The sequence below is a fragment of the Schistocerca nitens genome, chromosome 12 (assembly GCF_023898315.1).
Source record: "Schistocerca nitens isolate TAMUIC-IGC-003100 chromosome 12, iqSchNite1.1, whole genome shotgun sequence".
Classification (NCBI taxonomy): Eukaryota; Metazoa; Arthropoda; class Insecta; order Orthoptera; family Acrididae; genus Schistocerca; species Schistocerca nitens.
In genome coordinates, this window is record NC_064625.1 from 171936620 (window position 1) to 171952217 (window position 15598).

Sequence of the window (15598 nt, forward strand, 5' to 3'; positions counted from 1 at the left end):
CACATACTGCTAAAATAGTTTACTATTGAACATCTACGAGCAGTAAAAAACTAACCACAAAGTTCACCGTTCTTGAAGAATAGAAAGGTATGTATGGAGCAGACACTATCATTTTTTTAACACCCGGCCTAATTGTGTAACACTTATTTCACAGTTAAGTTGAGGCATCATTGTCATTCTAACCGACACAGGTTTCTCGTCTGAAACTTGGCCGTGGACTGACTGTCTCGTGACCAAAAATTGGGCCCGTATATATCATCGCAATAATAGGTACTAAAACTTCACATTGTTCGATGTTTAATTTACAAAAATTACAATTAAAACTGAACTCATTAAATTAACTGAATATATCGGTAAATTTCATCTTTTCAACAGTTTCTTGTACTATGAGGGTTAAGCTGAATTATTTGTTTACATAATGAAATTAACAAATATCATTATGCAAACAATACTTTTGACAAAACTGTTAATTACTTTTGCTTACATGTTTTCGAAAAGAGCCAAATAGGTACTGTAAGATTACTAGTAGTTGTTCCTGCAAATGTTTATAATTGATACAGAATTTATATTTGTTTGTACATCAACAATAGAATTTAAGCTACGAAATAATTACTGATTTTGCCCTATAATGAAAGATACTAACAAGGAACAGTCAAAATAAATTAGAAAATCAATTACATACATAAAACTAAGCACAAAATTAGATCTGGTATTATATTCTTTAAAACTGAGGGCCAACCTTTCTCTACTATGAAAGTGCAGATTATACTCACTTATGTTAATGGTAATTAGTCAAAATGAAAAAAATGAATTTTAAGGAGGCATATGGAAAAACAAGAGAGGAAGTAAAATTATCCTTGCTTGCTTCATCACAGACTGCACAAAGTTTGCAAACTGACACCATGGATCTTTCTGATTGCCCTTTTCTGGGTCAGTAATAATCTTTGTGAATGCATAGAGTTGCTGCAGAAACTTTCTGAAACTTACTCTGTTGCGCCCCCCTTCTGAAACATAAATTATTTTGCAGCTGCCCCCCCCCCCCCCTCACCCTATCACCTATTTTTAATATGGCCCACAGTATCTATTTACTTCTGTCTAATTATTGCAACTATCAGTTACAACAACAATGTTAATGATGAGGGGGAGTCTTTTGATGATGTCAGAATTAATTGTTTTTGATTAGCATGCATTTGTATTATTCACAGAGGGTTAAAGTTAACAAACACAACTAGTTCATAAATAACCATGGCTGCATGTATAGTTATTGGAACTGAGCATTATTAGTTCAGAAATTAGTTGGTAGGTTAAAGTTTAACTGTTTCCATCTATATTTCTTTTAATTCACTTAGAATGTTTTAATGTTTGAAAGATGATGACATATGAATGATAATAGGACAATAGTCAACATTTAAATGCCAGTATAAAAGCTGATTCAAACTGATCATCGAAAAAGGAAATAAACAAGAGTAAAAATGTACCAAGTTCGAAATATGGAAATTTTCAGACACATTCACAGATAGTGTTATGTGCATGTCTGAATTTGTGAAGAAATATATTTCATTCTTAGATGAATCTTTGAGCCCAAAAATGTTGACTCACACAATTCTGTTTTGGCCTTGAAGCGATACGTTAAGGACATTCAGTTCCCCAAAAACATTGACAAGTAGCACATTACTAGAAACCATTTCTCATCCAGAAACAGAGCCAATATACACACATCAAACAAAGTTTTGCATCATCCTGGTTCCCAGAACTCCTGAAGATAGATGTTGACTGTGGATATTGTATCACAGACACAGTCCCTTTGACTGTTCAGAGATGTCACTAAACCCACCCAAAGACGTAAACAACGATGCATGAACAGCATCTATTAGATGGAGGGGGTCTGACAGCCGTTCAGTTCCAGTCATTCCACCAGGAGGGAGGTACATGGCTCATGTTGTCTGTAGTTCAACCATGCCTAGACGGTCAATACCACGGTCCGATCGTGTCTGTATTGTGTGCCAGGAAGGGCTCTCAACAAGGGAAGTGTCCAGGCATCTCGGAGTGAACCAAAGTGATGTTGTTCGGACATCCAGGAGCTACAGAGAGGCAGGAACTGTCGATGACATGCCTCGCTCAGCCCACCAAAGGGCTACTACTGCAGTGGATGGCCGCTACCTACAGATCATGACTCAGAGGAACCCTAACAGCAACGCCACCATGTCGAATAATGCTTTTCGTACAGTCACAGGACGTCGTGTTACAACTCAAACTGTGCACAATAGGCTGCACGATGTGCAACTTCACTCCCGATGTCCACGGCGTGGTCCATCTTCGCAGCCACGACACCATGCAGCACGGTACAGATGGGCGCAACAACATGGTGAGTGGACTGTTCAAGATTGACATCACGTTCTCTTCACCGATGAGTGTCGCATATGCCTTTAACCAGACTGGGTATTAGAGGTACCAGTGTGTACAGCTACCTGGACCACCACCTCTGGAGGTCTCGCTGTATGGTGGTACAACATGCACTGTGTGGTTTTCATAAGGAATAAAAATGGCAGAAGTGATGATTATATTGATCTCTATTCCAATTTTCTGTACAGGTTCCGGAACTCTCTGAACTGTGGTGATGCAAAACTTTTTTTTTATGTGAGTAGTAGGACTGCTGTTCAATAGAAAAAGACCAAGTTCATCCTTGAGCTCCACAACACTGTACCACAAGACCATCAGAGTAGTAGTAGGAGCCAATCGTGGGTAGAACCCATATCCTTGCAAAGATTGGAAAATAATTTTGTGTTTAAAGCTTGTGGTTTCACAAAATTCACAACACTAACTGTATTATTCATCAGTCTGTTGACTTCTGGTTGTACTATTTAGAACAGGGCCGGCCAAACGCTGCACAGTGTGCAGACGTGCGGAAGTGCTGCACATGTGCGCATGTGTGCGACAGCGACATCTCTTATTAGACATGTGTCCTAAATGAACGGCGACGGCTCCACTTCCCTGTTTATGTGGTACAAGCAAGAGCGCAACATACCCAGTCTCATTTACCCCTGGTGACCGTAACCTTAACAGCGAAGTACTGAGAAATGGCAAGTACTGTGAAAAAGCAAAGGACGGGAGATCTATGTTCTCAGTCGTTTAAAAATGACTGGGAACTGCAATTCTTTTTTGTTGCCGTTGGTGAAAACTCACAGTGTTTGCTGAGCCGCTGAATAACAGGCGTCCAGTGTAAGTTTTGAATTGAAAGACATTACAATACATATCACGAGTGTAGTGTACTCGACAGTGAAGAACGGCAAGCAAAATTAAATGTCCTTCAGAAAATGGATGAGACACATCAACTCGATTTTACTGTACGTCAAAGTAACTGATACTTCTTGAACTCTTAGTTTCTTGTGTTACATTTATGTCTGTTTTACTGTACAATGTACTGTTTTCAATTTTCCAGAGTGACAACCACACTAAATCTTCACTGCGAGCAAGTTTTAAAATCGCATTAAGAATTGCACAGTCTGGGAAACCCTTTTCCGAAGGGGAGTTTGTGAAAAGGTGTCCGATTGATGCTGCAGAACTTGTGTGTCCCACGAATGTTAGCAGGTTTCAAGAAACCAGTCTATCCAAACAAACAGTGACAAGACGTATCAGTGCTACGGACGGCGATCTGCACAGCCAGCTAATAAATAAGGCTAAATACTTTGTTGCTTTCTCCGTCGCACTCGATGAAGCAACAGATCTTACAGATATAGCCCAGGTTGTTATATACATACGAGGTGTCGACGACGCACTTTGTGTAACAGAGGAGCGACATCTGTGCGTAGAAACGTGCACTACCTGTACGCTGACGGCTGCGGCGTGCACGCTGTGACCCGGAAGTTGCACATGTGCACGAGCACCGCACGCGTGCAGAATTTCTGGCCGGCCCTGATTTAGAAATAAATGCTTTCCTGTGTATCAAGCAATGTGTAAATTTTACAGAGGGAGAAACAGTACACCCACTTGCAATGAACCCACTTTTAGTTCTGGTAAATGCTGCCGCCCATCCGTTCATATATCAACACAACTTGCCCATTGTTGCCAGTAAAAATGGAATTCACGAGAAATAAATTACCTTCACCTGTAGTCCTTACTTCCAGAACTTTATGCAATAGATAGTCCTCAAGCATTTCATTTTCATAACGGTAGTATTCAAAAAGAAGAAGATGGGGAGGATTACTGATAACAGTGCTGTCACCAAATTGGAGGGTGAATTTTGATTTTTTGTGTCAGCAGCTATTGCATCAATACAATGAGTTGTGTTATCACCTGAGAGTGGTATCAACTTCAGACTCTTGGTAAACCTTTCTCCGTGTACAATTTTCCACACTTTGACAGCTGCAGGAGGATGTAATTTTTCACCAGTAGTATGTGACGATTTGGATTTTGCAAATAAGCAGGCTACCTCTAGGAATGTTCTTAGGGCTTTCTTAGGAACTGATGCCCTTTTATTGAAGGACCTAATATTTCATTTTAGTTGTTGCTCATGACACCTACAAAATTTGACGGGTTTATTTACGTCGTCTGGAAGTTTTGTCTGCAGATGTCTCTTAATTAAGGTTTCAAGCGATTGTTGGCAAAAATCTCTCAACAAAGAACACACGGTGGTCATTCCTATGTCAAATAATGAACTTGATATTTACACACTTACACACAGTTTTGCATCTAGAACTAACATTGCTCATAGGAACAGAGAAAGATGCGAAAGAATGTTCGTTGATTAAATTTGAGTCTTTTTCTTTTTAGAATTGCATCTTTTTCTTTATCATAACTGCGTCCTTTTGAGGAAAAGAGACGCTAGGTGAATCACTTCCATGGGATGTCTTGTTACCCCTGTCAACCAGCCACTGATCTATGAGAATGGCAGAACTTGTATCACTTTTTTTTAAATCCGGTTACATACTTCCAATGAACATGCACAAGAATTCAACTTCTAGTTATCTCACTACCTTTAAACTGGCTCTGGAAGTTTACCAGAAATTGAATGGACAGTCACAATGACGTGATTAAAAATCTATTCTTGCAGTCGTTGTTGCAAGGCAGTGGTGGGCATATTTTCAATTGGCTTATTGTCATTACTGGTTGTTAAAAGTAGCTAGCTAACTGTGCAGTGATCGTTGACAGAGGCTGTGTGATGAAATATTACTCATCACTTTTCTCAGAATTCCTGCTGACAGGATCTACTGGTCAGTTCCCGTGAAACAAGGTGGCTAATTAATGGTGGTTCATGGAGATGAGAATCTGACACTGCAACATCTGTTCACTGGAAATCTTTTTCTTACGTAATCTCAAATATAAATATTTCAGTGTAAGACGGTGCCCCCTTCTGCTATTCTCTGCCCTCCACTTTGAAAACTGCTTCCATAGAGTATGAAACAATAGAAATAACAACAATATGAAGAGGATAGATTCCTACCCACTGCAAACAGGAAGCATTGAGCTGCAGATGGGCACAGTGAAAAAGACTGATTAACATGTAAGCTTTCAGACAAAAATGTTCTTCTTCTGAAATAGAAAACACACACATTCACACACACAACTGACACACTCACAGCTAATGTCTCTCGACACCGGACCCCAACTGAATAATAGTCTGTCCTTTACGCACCATAGAACATAATAGAGGGAAAATACTTGAAGCAAACAAACTTATTGATTTGAGTGTCAGAGAGAGAGAGAGAGAGAGAGAGAGGACATTACACTCATAGTAAAGAAGGCAGTATCTAGTTTCTTCACAAGACCCTGGCTGTGATACTGACAAGACAACTTTTAATATCGATTTTCAGTCCTAAGAATTTAAGATGTTCGACTCCAGTGGTGGTTTGATAACCTTGGAACAGTATAATTTTGATTCTGTAAGAGTTCCATGTCAGAAACTGCATGCAGTGTGTTGAGTTGCAGTTAAATGTCAATTTATTTTCTGTAAGCTAATGTTATCTGCTGCCCTATTTCATAAATAATTTATAATACATGAGTTTAGCTTTATTTAAAGCTTTATTTTTTACTCTTATTTACTGATTCCATTAAAAGTATGTAAAAAAGGAAAATTGAGAACATTATAAAAAATTACGGAAATTCTGGATGGAACAACAGATAAAATAAGAGAAAGGGAACCACTGGCCTGTAGCTGACTGATGTGTGGAGCATAGAAGCACTACTCACACTAGCTTTCCAGCTCTTTCTCTTTTCCTAGCAGAAGTACATAAAACCACACGCAGACAGTGCATTTGGATGTCTGTGTGCTTGTATATGCAAATGTGAGTGTACTTTCACTAGAAAAAGAGAGAGAGCTCGAAAGCAAGTGTTAGTAGTGTTTGTGTACCCCGCACATCAGTCTGGTGTATTTTATATAAAATTGTGAGACCGAATAGATGAATGACGGTTGGCAAATAGTCGTGTTTGAAAAATCATAAAATTAGTAGAGATACATGTGTGTTGGAATTCATGGTGACTTGGTTATACTCCCACTAATCTAATGTCTTCAGATAAAGTTTGAATTTTTATCATTTTGTTTTCAATCAGCTCATTCAGTTATATCAAAAGGAAAAGTTCGTGGAGAAAACTATACAATTCTGAGACAGAAGGCAAAATATCGGTATTGCTGATAGCCACATACCCCGAAGTCCACAAGGTTTCCAGATTGGATTAATAATTTTAAAAAATTACAGAAAAGTTAGGATGGTGGTTTTAGTGCTTCATAGTCTTCCCTCAAAGTGAGTATGATGCACAGGATGATCATACAACCGTGTGACATTGCCAGAAAAGTCCTTTTTCGGGACATTGTTCAACTTGTGCATCACATTGGCTCGAATGTCAGTTTTGTTGTCAAAGTATTGTCCTTCATGTGAATTTCTACACTTTGTTATTTTGTGTGGATTTGTATTGTTAACACCAAGTCTGGGGAACTGTGTCGATTTTTTTTCCCGAAAAGAATTGTACACATTTTCATTTCAGCCTAGCTGCGGCAGGTGTTCACGAGTCTTCGTTTTCGTTCAGAAGCTGAGTTGTGCAGACAGAATCTCACTCACACTTTTCTCATTTTCAAAACATTTTGGAGAATGTCTAGAACACACGATTAAGATATGTTGCTCCATTGTGATTTGTGACGTGTTATTTACAGTTATTGGTTCAAGCTGTCATTGTATTTGCTGTCCAGATTTCCCTTAAGCACCGAGAAATAATATCAGTCTTGTAACTTTTTGGATGGATGGTTCGTAAAAATACACAACACCATCTTAGCTTTCATAACTAGTATTTCCTCCATCAGGAAGGAGAGAAGGATAGTTTGGGGACAGTAAAGATGAGTGGAGACCCACCTGTTCTGTTTCCTTCATAACCTTCTCCAGCCTATCCCTCACCTCCACGTAAGGAAGGAACTGTTAATTCTGAAAGTTATAATAGTGTTTTTATGCAGGATGTCCCAGGAGAAATGGTGAATATTCAGGGATTTCAAAGTCAAAAAAATTGACTAAACATAGGCTCTAAAATACATACCGTAAGAGCTATGAGCACTTGTTTAGTAGAAAAGTTTCTTTGTAGCAAAGATGAACAAGTGCCCATAGATCTTAAGGTACGCAGTTTAGAGCTCAGTGGACACTTGTTTTCTTGCTTTGGTCCACCCCTACCACCTCTCAAGAAATGGAAAGCAAAGTGTTTAAAGTAGAGAAGGTATGTGGCACATAATTGAAGATGAAGAGGAGCTCATAGCTCTTAAGCAATGCATTTTAGAGCCCACATTTACTACACTGTTTTGCTTCAAATGATTGTTCCAGTTATATCCCTCAGTACTCGCCGTTCTTCACAGGGCACCGTATACGTGCCTATTGCAAGTACCGCCATTCTGACTTTTGTTCGTTCATCGTGTTCTATAGATACTCCCAGGAAGGAGAAGCCTTTTGTATGAGGAACAAGTATAGGTGTGCATTTACAAAAGATGAACAAATCTTAATATGATACTGGAAAGTGCTGGATGGAAAGAGTTAAAGTGTCAGCTAATAGGTGTGCAGATAATTTTTATCAGATAGTGTATAAACAAGCTTTGGCAGCCAGAGAGCGTGGTTTTGTGTGTGTGTGTGTGTGTGACGGTAAGTAGCAATCTATCCTTTTCATAATATTGTCACTATTCTGTCTTGGATTTTCCATTGTTGGAGTACAAAAACCATTGATTTGATGACAATACGTAAAAAACCATGTCACAAACTAATAACAAAAAAACATTGCTGAGTTTTCAGAGAATGTTCTCCTCCTCTGCTAACTCTTTTTTGTGTGTTTTGTTTCTTATTAGTTAGGTCTAGGGAGGACATTGTCCATTAGCTCAGCAGTGTTTTCCAGTGTTGTTTATATGCCTGGCTACTCTTGAGCACCTCAAAAACTCTTTAGAAATTTGATCTGTATACTGTATTAACCCCAAACTACCACTATAATGTTTAGTTGCTGCTTCCTTAGCTATATTAAACTTCTGCTATTTATCTCCAGTTTCTCTATGCATGTGACAGCTTTTATTGGATACCATCCTACAAGTGAATCTCATGAACTGCTCTGCCCACTTTGATTTCCTCATAATTTGGGATTTAAAGTTCAGTGCCCAGACAGAAATTTTCTAAAGCAGTACAATGCAGTTCTTAAACAAACTAAAAAAAAATTGTGTTTGAAGATTTTGGAGCACTGTTACATAAACACATTTTGAGAATTTTAACAGAGCTGCCAGTTGTGGAGTGCATAGCATGTGGGTTTTATAACTGTAAAATCACTGCTTTGATTTATTTTTTACTTTTATTTGAATTATATATTTCTTTTCAAATGGAAATGTTTATTAATATATATTGGATAAGTTTTTCACAAAAATTACTAATCACATGAGTATAAATTAAAATTTGTTACACATATGTGAAACGCCTTATTCGTAAACGAAAAATTATCTACACCAACAACACTGTTAAACATCCATAGAGTAGTATTTTATTTTCTATTTGACATTTTACATTTTCATTTAGTTGGTACTTAAAAATAAAAAGATGTTATTATTACTATTATTAAACAAGGTTATGATTAAGTGTTTGTTGATTAACATTCTGTTTGAAAATAGAGTTGTAAAAAAAAAAAAAAAGGGTTACATCCAGTCAAGCTGCATACCTATGCAGTGTTGTCACAGTTGTGAGGCTGGATTCATGATTTCCTGTCAGAAAGGTCACAGTTCATAGTAATTGACAGTCAGTCATTGAGTAAAACAGAAGTGATAACTGTCATTTCCCAAGGATGTGTTGTATGCTCTTTGCTGTTCTAAATCTGTGTAAATGATTTAGGACAGCCATCTTAAATTTTTTGTGGATTATGCTGTTATTTACTGCCTAGTAAAGTCATTAGAAGATCAAAACAAATTGCAATATGATTGACACGATATTTGTATGGTGTGAAAAGTGGTAATTCACCCTAAATAATGAAAAGTGTGAGGTCATCCCCATCAGAACTAAAAGGAATCCATTGAATTTTGGTTACACGATAAAACACACAAATCTAAAGGCTGTCAATTCACCTAAGTACTTAGAGATTACAATAATGAATTACTTTCATGGTGGTGATCACACAGATAATGTTGAGGATAAGGTGATACAAAAACTGCATTTTATTGGCAGAACACTTAGAAGATGTTGCAAATCCACTGAAGAGACTGCCTACACTATGCTTGTCTGTACTCTGCAGGAGTATTTCCATGCAGTGTGGGATTCTTACCAGATAGAATTGACAGAGGACATCGAAAAAGTTCAAAGAATGATAGCTCATTTCTTACTACCAGGAAATATGGAAAAGTGTGTAATGGATGTGATACTCAAGTTGGGGTGGGAATCATTACAAGAAAGGCGTTTTTTGTTGTGGTGAGGTGTTTTCATGAAACTTTAATCACCAACTTCCTCCTCCAAATATTCTGTTTACACCCTCCTACATAGGGAGAAATGATCATTTTAATAAAATTTGAGAAACCAGAGCTTGCATCGAAAGATTTAAGTGTTCATTTTTCCCGTGTGCTGTTCGAGAGCGAGACGGTAGACGTACATTGTGAAAGTGATTTGATGAACCCTCTGCCGGGCACTTAAATGTGAATTGCAGAGTAATCATGTAGATGTAGGTGTAAATGTACTTCTGAGAATCAAACTGGTGACTGCATTACTACAAGACCTATACTCTCGGCTACTGACTGATTTTTTAAAAACATCAAAGTGTGTTACATTGAACAGTGCTCGAAAACCTTCAAAGGAGATTTTTTTCAAGTTTGTTTGGGAATTGTGTTTATTTCTCCAGTTAATAGTTCACTGGGCATTGACCTTCACATCCTATAAACGTGAAGAAAACATGAGCCAGCCTGCAATGTCCATTAGCTTTTTTTTTTCATTTTCAAGATAGTCAATTCTGTACAGGTGGACGGGCCCTGCACACGCTGCCAGGTGATATGCATCGACCAGGCGACAGGCGAGAAGACGAGGGAGCCGCTGAGGACTCTGTCCGAGGTGTTCTGTGGCAAGATGAGATTCGGTGTATACCTCAGCCAGCTCCACCACGACAGTGCGAGCACTGTGATCTCTGTCGGTGACAGAGTCATCGTTCCTGTACCCTAGCCTCTCCAGTATTACTGTGGGACTAGCACAATGGCGAGCAGCTACTGGCGTACTAGTGCTTCGCGTACTGATTCCTATTTTTCAATTTGTGTTTTAAGTGCCTTACTCCTGCACATATTATGACATTGCTGTTGTTGTTGTTATCGTGAAACTTGTTCCTATCACCTCCTTATACTAAGTTTGCCATCACACTATTCCCGGAATGCTTACTTGGTTGTGAAACAAGAACTGTCCTTCGAAATAATTAAAATATCTACCAGCCACTATTTTTATATTGTCTAGGTGCAGTACAGTTACCTCAATTGTAGCAATGTGAGGGAAACACGTTTTGACATTGACATCTAAGCGAGTGTAGAAAACACAAGTACAAAAATAATTACATCACAATGTAGTACTATGAGTAAAAGTAAGATTCACTTTCTGGGCAAGTTATGCCATTGAGACGGCTGTGGCCGGCTGCGGAGGTCGAGCTGTTCTAGGCACTTCAGTCTGGAACCGCACGACTGCTACGGTCGCAGGTTTGAATCCTGACTCGGGGATGGATGTGTGTGATGTCCTTAGGTTAGTTAGGTTTAAGTAGTTCTGAGTTCTAGGGGGCTGATGACCTCAGATGTTAAGTCCCATAGTGCTCAGAGCCATTTGAACCATTTGAGACGGCTGTGTAATAGGACAGTAAGAATAGATTTTCAGTGACATTTATTTTTGTACGGAATCTCTTCTATATCTGTTTTGTTTCTCCTGTATTACTTCCCATGGTGCAGGATATTATTATTTTGTGAGATCTGAAATTATTATTTTTGGATCCATTGTCTGTTACGTACGTGATTTATATAGAAAGTGTTTGGTTATGTGACTTCTTATGCTTTTCATTCTTTATTTATGGGTGTTTGGAGCTACTTACAATTTGTTTATTTATGCACTGATTTTGACTTTATATCATTGTACAAAATGCCCGCTACATAACAGAGTGGAAGTTTCATTCTAGAAACAAATCACAGGCTTTGGCTAAGTAATTTCTTCATGATATCCTTTCTTCTGGGGAGTGGTAATCTACAAAGTATGCAGTAGAGCCTCTGTAAAATTTGAAAATTAAAAGCAATGTATTGGAAATGTGAGGGTGGACAAGGGCTTGGATATCTTCATACAAGCATTTCCTGTGCGGGATAAAGGTCTGGATTTGAGCCCTTGTAGAGCACACAGTCTTAATGTGCCATGACATTTAATATGAAGAACAAGTGAATTCATTTATGACAGGTTGCATCAAGAATATTTAACCTTTTAGCTGCTGCGGACATGTATACATCTCTTGCTCCGCTGTTCCCCAGGTGCTGTTGACACGTTTACAGGCACTGCCTGGGGTTTCCTACAATGCTACTGCGTGTATGTGTGTAACCACACACCAACCTCTCACTGCTGCTTATGAGTTACTTCCACAATTACCTTTGTGAGTAAAAAAGTTTCAAGTATTTATCATGTAACAAATGTGCATCTTTGCATGCTATCATTTGCAAAAACCTTGTTTCAATATCTTGAACTGTTTATGAAATATGATGATTGTTACAACCACACAATTCCCAAATTGCAGTGATGGAAATGGGTGCAATGTGTGTGACAGTCTGTTGGATGTAAGAGTCAATGACTCGAGAACAAAAGGAGATCATTCAGCTCTCAATTTCAAATAAAAGTTTTATACCTTATCTACTTTTCATACACTGAAATTTATGACCTAAAATCAACCATACACAAAGTTTACGCAGTTTGCTTTTACCTTTGCAAACTCTTTAAAATAGCATGCAATGTTTTACTTAATTTGATGCAGCACAGTAGCCATGACAATAATAAAAAGTAATTCAATTCTTTATCAAGCAAAGATAGACTGTAAGATGTGCAAAAATGAAATTTTTTCAGCGAATAATTTTCTTAAAATCACACGATAAATATTGCTTAGCAGCTCGAACACCATCTTTGAGCACAGGTTTCAGCATTTGGCGATCAGTGCAGCCACAACAAAGCTACGCTTAGCATGGACTGTAGAGAGTATGTCTGTAGCAGGGTAAGGATTAAAATTTGAGGCAATTTTGGGTAGTGACAGTTTTGGAGTTTGCACCATGATGACACATATGTATTCTGCTGTACATTGTAGTAGAAATATATGGCTTTTGCAAAATCTGCTTTTAGCCATTTCAAATAGTTTGAAAATAAGTGTTGTATTTGTAATGTTCATTAAAACTATCTGTGACAAAAACTTGATGCTTGTATTGAACTGTCAATAGATATGTATAATGGGCATATAAAATTTTCTAAGATGCGTTTATTTTGCAAATGGATTCATTTGAGGATGGCTTTTCCTGTAAAAACAAATATAATTCCATATTGTTTTTGATATTACTATGATTTAAAATAAAAATAATGCATATACATGACTTGATTTAGATGATAATCTACAGAAAAATTTTTTTTTTTCATTTATGAAGAAGAAAATGCAGAAAAGCAGGTTGTGACTGATTTTGTAGAGGGTCTGCAAGTGATGAATAGATCTGAAGGTTGTCTGGTTTTCGTTAACCATTGCTCATTTTCAGAGGGGGGAAAAAAACACCTTTAGGAGACATTCATTGTGTTCTGGTGCCACTGAATGATTGAGTTTCTCATAGCGTGAAGTAATGGTTGGTGGTGGTGTAGTAAAAACTATGTTGAGAAAACTAGCACAGCCTGTGTTCCCAACTCCTTATACGGTTGTGGCCCGTTGTTGCTCTCCTCTTATATTTCTCCACCTTCCCCTTCGACATCACCATCTGCAACCACGTGACAAACTTTCTGTTGCATAAGACATTAATGATGTAAAACTGGAAGACACAGTGAGAACACTGTGCAACAAGCACAAAACATTTTCACTTGCAAAATGTAGGCAACATTCACTTCATCGACTGCAAATCCTCAGTGAACCAAATAAGTACTTTCTTTTTTAAGTTCTAAGTTTTCTATTTTGTCGTACATAAAATTTACATGTGGACTCAAATTATTTTTATATTGTTGTTTTAAAATAATTGTTAACCTGTGGTAAATTGTTAATAATCTACCTTGTGACAGGACATCTTGCATTGCAGATTAGTTATTGTTTACTAAGTAATATTTTAAATGCACATTTTAAGTAGGTTAGTACATCACATAGTGCATATGCGCAACAGTAGCTGCACAGTGAAGAAGAAACTGATTGCAATATTAGAAGTCTAAGAACTAAAGTAGAAAAATTTTGCACAAAAACTGCCATGATTTGTTAAACTGGGAAACTGTTCCAAAAAGAATTATAGTCAAAATATGAAGCTTTTACACTTGAATAACATTCTCAATGAAAGTAAAGCACAAGAAATAAATATGTGTTAACCAATTGTTACACTGATTTGAGTTATGCTGTAATATGTTTTTGTTCATTACCACTCTGCACAATGAATACAATATTCAGGATAGGTGTGATCTGTTGTTTATGTTCACTGTCTCAATTTCATGTCCAGACACTTTGTTCCTGTCTGTATTATTTTAATGTAGTTCTAACTTTTTATTTCTTTTGTTAGAATGAATTTATGACCTTATCAGGATTTGATGTTATTTAATAATAAGAATTATTTTTTATTTTGAATTAATTGTTATTTTAATGAAATTATCATCAGTGCCTATCTGTATTAAATTATTTTTGTTGTTAATACAGACATCATTTGTTGTGTCAATAGTTACAGTTACTGGTTCAAAAGGCTCTAAGCACTATGGGACAACATCTGAGGTCATCAGTCCCCTACAGTTATTAGTGTATTATAAGTGGGAGTCAGGTTATGTGTGTGCATGGCGGTGGAGGGGTATTTTTCAAATAGCTACTGCTGAGTGGCCAGTATAGCAGAAAGTCATGTGAGTGGCCCGGGTTGGATTTCCGACTGGTTGGAGATTTTCTCTGCTCGGGGACTGGGTGTTGTGTTGTCTTCATCATTCTATCGTCCTCGTTGTCACGCAAGTCGCCAAAATGGCGTGAACTAAAAAGACCTGCATCAGGTGATAGATCTACCCGGTGGGAGGCCCTAGTCACATGACATTTCATTTTGGTTCTAAACAAACTCTTCTTTCATGTCGGTGTCACGCATGCAGCCAAAGTCAGACTTTTTTTTATATTCCTGGTGTTTGATTTCGATCATTCAATGTGTGGTGACAAAATTTTATATGAGATTTTAATGAAATGCATATTGAATTCCTCTGACAGATCAAAACTATATCTAGAGACTCAGAATCAAGCTTAGGCCTGCATTGCGCCAAACTCTTACTGACTCGGCTATCCGGGAGTGCTTTATGGGTCACATGAAATACGTATTGTGATAAGAAAAAGACTGGTGGTAATCATTGACAAAGATTCACTAGGCAAAACATTTAGGTATTGCTGGACTATAACATTGCAAAAGAGTAAGAATATTAAGCATTATTCCATAGTTTTATTTCTTAGGTACATAACAGATGTTTAGGTGATGGTGAATAACTAGAGAGGACAACGTGTTGGTCAAGCAGCCTCATTTATTTTGTTGGAAGTTAACTAAAGACAAACATCAAAGTTTGTACAATCTGCTATGAAAGAAAATTAAATTAACTGAATTTAATGATTTTTTTTTCCTTTGATCAAAACATGGCCACATAAACTGTGTGTGGTGATAGTGTGAGGAGGTCTGTGGCAGTCACAGGACACGATTTAGGCAGTCTACTGCCTGCTTTTCTCTGCACTCCACACTGAAATCTCACATCTTAAGGTTGTCTCTGCATCTCATACGATGATGTCACACAATCTGTGTGTGTTGGAGGAAGCTTCTTTCTCAGTGTCAGCTGCTGATAAATACTCCATGCTCTTGCTCGCAACTTGCTGCAGCATTTATGCAAATGTCTTTAACGCATTAGGAAATCGAATATTTGATGTGAGGCACCCTGCTGTGTTGGCG

General features: G+C 37.7%; 1 protein-coding gene across 1 annotated transcript in view; it reads left to right on the top strand.

Moving 5' to 3' along the window:
• Positions 1 to 10701, top strand: part of LOC126214864 (molybdenum cofactor sulfurase 3) — a 161551-nt gene extending 150850 nt beyond the window's left edge. The window contains 1 exon segment of the mRNA XM_049941502.1: positions 10437 to 10701. Within this exon segment, the coding sequence (XP_049797459.1) occupies positions 10437 to 10634 (198 nt within the window). The 3' untranslated portion in view covers positions 10635 to 10701.
• Positions 10702 to 15598: the final 4897 nt, after the last annotated feature.